Source organism: Plectropomus leopardus, chromosome 2, assembly GCF_008729295.1.
Source record: "Plectropomus leopardus isolate mb chromosome 2, YSFRI_Pleo_2.0, whole genome shotgun sequence".
In the NCBI taxonomy this organism is placed as follows: domain Eukaryota; kingdom Metazoa; phylum Chordata; class Actinopteri; order Perciformes; family Serranidae; genus Plectropomus; species Plectropomus leopardus.
The window spans coordinates 23653079-23662987 of NC_056464.1; the positions used below are offsets into that span (position 1 = coordinate 23653079).

Genomic DNA, 9909 nt, shown 5'->3' on the forward strand with positions numbered 1-9909 from the left:
CCAAAAATTCACTGGTTACAGCTTTTCAAATGTGAATTTAATGTCATCTATGATTAATATTTTGGGGTTTTAGATTGCTGGTCAAGTCATTATTTCATCGTTGGCTCCGGCAACTTAAGATGGGCTTTTTACTATTTTCTAAGAAATTTACTCCGACACATTTGATACTTTTGTAAAACCTTTGTGTTTCCAATCAAATTTTATATAAAGAACTGCGGGTTTGAATGATGTTTGGCTGTAAACCTCATCTTAATAATGGCTAAGATTTAAGATTAGATTTATGATTAAGATTAAAGTTAATATCCTGATCGAGTAGATTTGATGGTAGTAAAGCTGTGCAATGAGTCATACTTCTCAGCTCCTTGAATAATGGTGCATTCATATAAGTGAGTTTCTGACCCACAGAGACGGTCATTTCAGACTGGCGAGTTCAGTTGTTATGTCTAACATTTAATGGAGTTCAGTTTACAAACTGCAGAAGAGCTGGACCAAGCAGCTGTGATTATGGCAAATCCTTTTTACAATGTTGTTGACCCAATGTGACAAAACATTAGTGATTTACGGCGCCCAGTGACAAGTGAAAATCTGATGTAGATTATTGCAGGTGAGGTGTGATATCCTATATGGTCAGCATTTTTGAGTTAGTAGTTCATTATTCTTTGTCATCTAAATTGGGAGTTAAGTGTGAGATCCGTGCTGGATTATATGCACAGGGCATATCTAAAGCAAAACCTGTGCACTTGAATAATCGAATCATTGTTCCTGCTCTGCCCTTGCAGCTCCACATCGCAGCAGCAAATGGCTACGTGCAGGCTGCAGAGCTGCTGCTGGAGGGGGGAGCTCGCATGGACCTGAGAGATTCAGATGGATGGCAGCCTCTTCACGCTGCAGCCTGCTGGGGTCAGGTAAGGTAAACAAAACAGGAAACGGGAAACGAAGTGCGCACACAAAGGTTTCTGAAATCATTAAGGTAATTTGTCGTTGTTGTTTCAGATGCATGTGGCAGAGCTCCTGGTGTCTCATGGAGCCAGTCTCAATGCGAAGACCTTTCTAGATGAGACCCCCATCGGTATATTTACACCTCTACACTCTTATCAATACACCTGGTGGGGAGTTAAGAAACAAATGTCTTTCCTCAGCAGGGTCTCATTTTCAGCTTGTTCAGGCGATGCAAGTTTTATACCATTGGTTTGTTCTGTTTATATGCTGATTTAAATCTCGTTAAAGCAAATCCAAACCTTTTTTGTCACATCAGCTTTTACATTTTTGGCAGTCTTGATGGTCAATAAATTGTGAAATTGTTAAGTTTATAAGTCAAGTACATGTTAACGGTTAATATGAGGAAATAGTAGCATCACTAAGGATATTAATTGACTATACAAATTCATTTTATGATCCTGGATTTGTTCTAAGAGAGCAGCAAATCCCAACAACCTGTTCTTCTTTTCCTGTTCTTCATCATTCTTATTTTAAGATCTGTGTGAGGATGAGGAGTTCAGAGCCATCCTGCTGGACCTGAAACACAAACATGACATTATCATGAAGTCACAGCTCAAACACAAGACCTCACTGTGCAGGCGAACGTCCAGCGCAGGCAGTCGTGGGTAAGTGCTGACATCTGCTGGTGTTACAACTGATACTGCAGATGGTATTTAACATTGTTTATTTACTTTTCTTCCACCCAAAGACAAGTTGAGACAAGTCAGACAAAAAGTCTGCATGCTGTACTGATAGCTACCACTACATGTAATTTAATAGAGCAATATATCAATCACAGAAATTCTTGTCAATAAAGGGAGCCAAGCAGTGTGCAGATTTTTTTTTCTGAATTCTGCCTGCTGTATAAATTTTAGAAATGTTTTTAGATGAGCAGATCAGCTTCCCTTAATCCTCAATTGTACATTTTAAGACCTTATCTCAATTCCAGACCACAATTTTGAAATTGGAATAAGTTTTAATTTCGCTTCATGATTATTTGTACAACATGTATCTCTCCTGTACTATCTCCCTGGAAACTTGTGTGTGTATACAGAAAAGTGGTGCGGAGAGCCAGCCTGTCGGACAGACACAACCTGTGCCGTAAAGAGTACGAAACGGAGGCCATCGTGTGGAGGGGAGGGAGGGAGGAGGAGGAAAAGGAGAAAGAGTCTGATCAGGAAAATAACCATGTGAGTCATCGTGTTTTTAGTATTTTATTCTTGTTGCGAGTTCATAGCATTAAGTAAACCGATTTATTGTTATAGATTACATTTGTTACAGTTTTAAAAGTAGCATTTAAGAATGCGTCTGTTTTTTTAGTCAATTTTGTTTTTTTATGGTGTATTTCTTGTGGCAGATAAATACGACCTGACATGACTTGTGATATATTTAGCACAGTCAGCGAGGCGGTAATATAATGATCTCTCCCACACACCAGGAGTCTAAATGTCAGATTTCAGTGCAGGTGTGTCAGAGTTACGGAAGTTTCCTTCAAAACTCTCTTGATGATGAAACAGTCACACAGAAGGAAACCCACAACGGAGGAAACTGCAGGCAGACTCTACAGATAAGAATGCTACATTGTCACATAATATTTGGGTGCTACAGTTGCTTTTTGCAACGCTGGGAGTCTGGTCTAATTACCAGGAGTGTCACGATTCTCCAAATTCAAATTTTGATTAGACTTACGATTTTAAGTTAATGATTTGATTCAGCTTTCGATTTCATTTTTTTCCAGCACTATAGGCTAGGATATTGTTAGACTACCAATCCTTTATTTTTAAAGATCAACAGATCATCGCTTCATTGTTTTATGCCCTGACAACTGTACAGTGTCAAATTCCTCTTTAAAAGATGGGTTACATGGTATCAGATGTGATACAGTTTAAAACATATTTTTGGAATGTGCAACACTAAGACCATATGGTCAAGTTTAAATTATTTATTGAAAATGTCATAACAATAACTTATTTCACCAGTCAATTGGGAACAAAGAACCACTGGATGGCAGAAGGAGACTTTACAACAGCAGCTTGAGTTTCCTCCTCACAAAAGGCTTTCACTTACCTAGCGTAGCCTACAAACTGCAGCTTTTCTGTCAACTACACGTTGTTTACATTAGGGATAGACTGAAAAAAAATGTGGGCAGATGTTTAAAACCAATATTTAAAATAACAAATTTGCTGATAACTGATACCTGTGTTTTTTTTGTTGTCATTCAGTACACATATATGCAACAACCTTTAATATAACTGTCTTTTAAAAAACAACTTCCAAGCCTTTTTACTATTTATAATACATACTGATTCCCTCCATAGTATCAAAGTTACTTTGTATTGATGTGAAAAAATCACATTTCTCCTTCAAACAGCTGTGTTTAAGTTTCTCACCAAAAGCTAAGTTTGACTAAATTTGAACACGATAACTTGACAATATACCTTTGCACAATACTCATTGCTACTTAAAAGAACTTGAGCGCATCATAACGTAACTCAATGCAACCTCCCGTATCTGTTAGTTCGGGCCACTGGCTGCTAACAGCTAATGGGAACTAGCTCTCCTTCTGCTCAAGACAGCGATCTTGAGCCTGTGTTTGACTTTGATGACTGAAACTCAAAGCTCATGTCAATCTATTTAGGATCAAAATTGTGACAACCCAGTAATTATGCAATCACTGCAGGCACGTTTTCAACAGCTAAAATGAGAAACTTTAGAAAGATTATGTGAAACGGAATTATGTTGAATAAAATTGTTAAAAAATGCACCTAAAGAGTTCACTTAAACGAGCGGTTGATTCATGATGAAAGGTTTAACAATTTTAGAGGGCAGGCTTTTTATTTATAGGAGCAAGTAAATTGGCTTTAAAAAAATTTATTTGAGCTTGCTAGGATAGCTTGGGCACCCGATCAAAGATATTTGATCTCCCCCCTACAGAGATTCCCTGCATGAGGTTAATCATCTAAAAGAGAAGCCTTACAGAGGGATTGAAGTAATCTTTATTGATGTCCTGCAGGTCAAGCCAGTCGTAGCTGTGGAGCTGCCAGACAAGCCCAAGCTGCCCACCATCCTGAAAGATGGCAATAACAAACAAAACGGCCTCATCTCCACAACAGTGTCCACGCCCCAACAACCACCCTCCAACGGTAACACACCATTGTCTGATAAGAGTGGGATCATCACCACCCAGCCTCCCCAGGAGGAAGCTTGGCCGAGAGAGCGTGCTCAGACGCTGTCTGAGCTCAAAAAACAGAGGGCTGCTGCCAAATTGTTGAATCACCCCTTATTCAACGGTCACCTAGGCAACGGCTCCACAGACTCCTTCACTGATGCCAAAAACACCTCTGAGGATCCCCGCATGCCGCTGGTCTCCTCCAATGGCAACGCGGTTTACTACACGCCAGCCAGTGGCGACCCTCCCCTCCTCAAACTGAAGCAGCCAATAGAGGAAGAGCAGCCGAAGGTGCGAACCTGCTGCTGTGTGTCGTAGCACCTCGCACACAGGACTGTTGATGGAACAGGAAGTGTTTGCACAGAGAAGAGCGGAGCGTGCTGTAGGAGGAGAGGAGGAAGGAAGGAAGGAAGGGAGGAAGGAGGGAGGGAGTGTTCCTGTCATTTAACATCCTTTTCTTTCCCTCCTTTTAAGTTCTCCCAAAGGAGACTGCTGGCTTGAAGAAGGATAGGAAAATTGTACCTCCCTGCTATGTGAGTCCTGCTACAACAGGAGGCATCAACCCCAAACGCAGGCATGTTTCAAGTGTGAGCAGTGCCATTTTTTTCCTCCAGGCGTCACTTGGATTAAAATTCATTTGCAGAATGGAGTCACTCTACAAGACAAACTAAAAGAAAAAGTGCAAGAAGCTGTTACTCTGGTCCTGTGCACCTTTAAGAGTTGGATTTGTTTTCAAGCTTTTCACCTGGAAATGGTCATAAAAGGCAGGAACATAGAGAAGATCTCAAGGTACAAGGTGCATGTTCTGCCCTCAGAGATGAAGATGGATTTTTTTCGACCTTACATATGGATGGATATCATGTAATTAAACAACATTTTCTTCAGGATACACTGCTGACAAACCACATTGCTCTTCTTTCTTGTCAGAACGTCATCACAGAACATATTGCATTATATCATGTTGTACTACAACATATCAAAAACGTAGCAAAAAGAGATGCAGTCTCTTTTGTCCGTCACGTTCAAATGCTGCCTGCATAAGTAAAGGGAAGGAATGCCATAAACAGTGTTAAAATATTCAGGAAGTGTACTTCTACAGCGAGAGCTAACAGACAGGAGCGTAGTGCTGCACTAGTGTTTGAAACTGTCAGTATATTCTGTCAACTATACTTCACCTCACCGTCCTCTCATATCATACCTGAACTGACAGGTCATGCTCTGTTATGCATAACCCACTTTGTGCTCTCCCATTTAGATAATTTAAGCAAACATGGTTGGAAATAACTGTACATTTCTTTATTTATGAAATAATGTTGTGTAAAAAAAAGAAGCATTTTATGGTTCCTAAAGTTAAGTGTATTTATTATTTGGATGGTGTGTGGAGAGAGTGAATGCAATGTAAGATGAGCTGGGGAGTCTTCCAGCAAAGCACCTTCTGACATGAAAAAAACGTTCAACTGATAAAATGAAGTAAGGCTTACTGTCTGCTATATGTACATGTTATTAAACTAACACAAACAAGCCATTCTGTCAGGATGGATTTAATATTGGTGTCACTAAAAATAACAGTGTTATTTGTTAACGTTTTTGTTTTTTCCTGGTTGCCATTGTGTGGCTGTATCCTCTCTCAGTCACTGTATTTGTTTCATTAATAGAAATTCTAAGCATTATGAAATGCTTGCTTCAGTTTCATAAAAGAAATAACATTAATTCGCATATGGATTTGGTTATGTAGCGAGCCCCAATGTTATGTCAGGTGTCCCTCAATACATCATGGCTACAATGTAAAATATAAAGAAGTACTATAAGTAGATCTTCTGCTTAACTAAAGGAATAGTTTAACATCTTGCGAAATATGCTTTCTTTCCAAAGGGTAGATGATAAGATCGATAGACCTCTTGTGTCTGTACATTGTGTATGTAGCTGGAGCCAGCAGCTGCTTAGCTTAGCTTAGCTTAGCTTAGCTTAGCTTAGCATAAGTACTGCAAAAAGGGGGAAAGGGGGAGAAGGTAGAATGGCTTTGTCCAAAACCAACAAAATCACTAAATGATATCTTGGCCCAGTGCTTAGGTTTAATACTTCCTAATTTGCAACCAGTCCGACACATAAGCAGATGCAAAACTACAACATTCATACCTTTTTTTCAGAGCACATGTTTTGGTCCATCATAGCAGGGAAAGCACAGGTCAAACTATTACCATATCAGGGACGGTTCAACTACCAAAATCAAAAAGTTTGATTACCAAAATCATATGTTTTCTCTCACCTGTAGTGCTGTTTATTATTCTAGATCATTTTGTGTATGTTACTGTGATAGAAGATATTGGCTGTGAGCTTGTGGTGCTCAAAAAAAAAAGAGAATACATTTGAAAAACTCAACAGCAATGTCTCTTTCCAGAAATCATGACCTGGTTACTCAAGATAATCCAAGGCCTTGTTGTGAGCAGTTTTATGTAGGAGCTATTTTCCTAAATACACCCGCCAATCTTATTTCTGTGCACAAAGAAGCGTGCATCTACTGCTAGCTCACCTAGCACCACTGAGCCAGCTAACATTACAGCTCAGCCGAGGAGAACGCCATTAATGTTTACATTTCGTGATGTTACGAACTGAGCTCATGGCTCACCTAAATGTCATTCAGCCAGTATTATTAATGATTACATCTGTGCTTTTCCTGCTTTGTCATGTCAAAATGTCTGCTGTGATAAAGTAAGCTTTAGAGGTGCTGGAAAGTGGAGGTTTTTGTTTTTACTCGAAAGAGCGAGGCTAGGTGTTCCCACTTTTTGTGTAAAGATAAGCTAACTGGTTGCTGGCTCCAGTTTTGTATTTTCAGTTCAGTTAATACTTCTTATTTAACAAACATGACGGTGATACCAATCTCCAAATTTAAATCTCAACAGGAAAGCATATAAGTATATTTAACAACTCCATTTATCTTATAGCGGCTCCTCTAATTTCCTTGTGAGTGCCAAAGAGTCTTCCATGATTGAAATAACTTACGAGGACATTTGAAAAATTTGGGGAAGGCTTTCTTTGCTGTTTGTTTCTAATGACTATCACCTCTACACATGTGATTACCCACAATGCCACTACCACTCCATCCTCATCACACCAACTGTACAGTGTCAAATATTTGTACAGATGTGTTTGTAAATATGTTTGTATTAGTATTCCCTTATCTGTTCCCATGAACTGCATTTACATGTCTGTGTTGTTACTGTTGAGGAACATATAGGAACAAACAATTACCCACACTGATAAATAGTGGAAGCAGATATTTGATTGTGAAGGGGGAAACTGTAGGTGTATGTAGACCCCCTCAGTAGTCCAGCTGTGTAATATCTCTCTGGAAAGTCGAGTGCACCCAGGTGTCAACATCATACTCAGCATTTTCTCACTGCTGTCACGATGGCTGGTGTCAGCAATCCTTTTTTCTGTGTAATTTTCAGCAGCGGTCACTTCTTTTAGATGTTGCATTTTCATAGGAAGCGGTTTGTTTTTCAGCTCAACTTGAGGAAGTACAAATTACGTCAGAGTGAAACAGATTGCTATACCCCCTATTTGTGGTTCCTTTTTTTTTTCATGTCTGAGCTAGTGACATCATCTCACTATGATTCAGCAGACATTCACTAAAGTTACTCCAGTTCACATTTATCTGAGCTGCTGCAATCAATTCCATTTTAATGTCAATTCTGCTTCCTTATTCATTAAAATACAAATGACATTCAGTTGTAATTTTGAACCTCAACCTGGTCAGTATTAGCCAGAAAAGGACAGCCAGCTGTTAATAAGCACCCCGTGTTCTCATGGTATATATAGATCAAAGCTTGTGTTTGTCTGCAAGCCTTATTGTCTATGACAATAAGATTATGAAGACAAAAACTACTGATTTTGTAATTACTGGAATATATTGATGGTTGCATTAACATATTTTGAATAAATTGTATATTTTGAGAATTTTATATGGTCTCTTCGTAATCAGTGAAACTGCCCTGCCCGGCAGGCCTAAACACAAGCAAAAATGCAATAACTGCTGGATAAAACAAGGCATTTGAAGAAATCACTATAGGAATTTCAGACACCAAACTATGACATATCTAATCAAGACTATGTTTAACAACAGTGGCTGGAAACAGCACTGCACAAATGATAGAAAAGTTTATTTTCAGTGTTTTTTTTTCAGTTTTGTTTTGTTTTTTTGCTGAATGATAAAGGTGGTCTAATTTTGGATTTATTCCTTAGGTGGTAAAAACAAGACTGGATTACTTTTTTTTACATGTTGCTTCAGGTTCAGGTTATTATATGTGATGACACCCAGGTTTTTGGTAACTGAAGTCATGTTAGGAGTGAGTGGGCCTACAAGTGGCTGAATTTGTTTTGCAGTGTGTTCAGGGCCAATGATTCGAATTTCTGTTTTGTCAGGGTTAAATTTTAGGAGATTCTGAGACATCCAACTTTTTATATCAAACAGACAATGATGAAGAGCGGCTAATTTGCTGGTGTCAGAGGGTTTAAAGGACAAGTACAGCTGTGTATCATCTGCGTAACTGTGGAAGGAGATGTTGTAATAGGGTATTATCTGTCCCAGGGGTAACCTGTACAGGGTAAACAGAACAGGTCCCAAAACCGATCCTTGTGGTATTCCATGTTTGGGCGGAGCGGTTCTTGATGAGAATTCTCCCATGGACACAAAAAATGACCTGTTGGTGATGTAAGATGAAAACCAGTCCAGAACATGCACCGGGGTCCGCAGCCATTAATGAATAATTGGTAACTCTGAGGAGTGCAGTTTTTCTGCTATTGAGCTTCCGAAAACCAGATTGGAACTTCTCAAGAATGTTTTTGTTGAGTGTTTGTAAAAGTTGGTCAAGCACTTCCTTTTCCAATAACTTAGATACAAAGCTGAGTTTGGAGATTGGGCAGAAGTTTTTCAGGTCTGTGGTGTCTAAACCAGGACCCTTTAACAGCGGTTGAACACGGGTAGTTTTAAAAAGATTAGGTGCAACTCCAGAGGACAGAGAACTGTTGATGGTGGTCAGCAGTGCAGGACCAGTTGAGTCTATTGTTTCCTTAAGCAGTTTTGTGGGGATAATATCAAGGGGACTCGAGGAGGGATTCATAAATGACACTGTTTTCCTGAGATCCTGTAGTGATAGTGGCCTGAAGCTATCAAACACATCCAAGGAGGGGCATGACGGGTTAAGTACAGAGATGGAAGGAGTGATATTTGATATTATGAGGTCAGTCTTATCTGTGAAAAATGTAAGGATTTTGTCACAGTCAGCTGATGAAGAAACGTGTGCATTTTGAGGGGGGGAATTTACTCTGGGGTTATGCTGTTTGGTGGAGATAAGCTGTGAGAAATTCTGATCCCTGGCTTCATCAAATCAAATCATCAAATCTCTTATGGCGAGAAATCATTTAAATAATTTAAAATCAAGGTTTTGTGAGAGACTGACCTCACATTAAGCAAAGCAATTTTGTCATTAACAAATACAGGTGCTGTAATTGAAATGGGAAGCAATAAGCAGTGTAGGAGATTTTGAAGATTAGCACCAGTTTTTTTTTTTTTTATTTTGGGTCCTTGGTCTAGTGATAGTGGGGATATTGTGAGGATATGTGGGAACAGAGACTGGTTGAGACTGTGGTATATACAGAGGGCTGAATTACTGTGCGAGGTTGATTTCAGGGAGGGACAGTAGGGGGCGGTAGTGATTGGACGATGGCCTGGCACGAATCCGGCCAATCAGGTTCCGGGGTGT

At 39.5% G+C, this 9909-nt stretch overlaps 1 protein-coding gene across 4 annotated transcripts in view; it reads left to right on the forward strand.

Annotated features, from left to right (window-relative positions):
- The window catches only part of ppp1r16b (protein phosphatase 1, regulatory subunit 16B), a 122110-nt gene extending 114027 nt beyond the window's left edge, over nt 1-8083 (forward strand). For all 4 annotated transcript variants that reach the window (XM_042505641.1, XM_042505657.1, XM_042505649.1 and 1 more), the window contains exons 7-11: nt 780-905; nt 994-1069; nt 1475-1604; nt 2033-2168; nt 3992-8083. In XM_042505641.1, the coding sequence (XP_042361575.1) occupies nt 780-905; nt 994-1069; nt 1475-1604; nt 2033-2168; nt 3992-4465 (942 nt within the window). In that variant the 3' untranslated portion in view covers nt 4466-8083. The remainder of the gene's footprint in view (nt 1-779; nt 906-993; nt 1070-1474; nt 1605-2032; nt 2169-3991) is intronic.
- The last annotated feature ends 1826 nt before the right edge of the window (nt 8084-9909 follow it).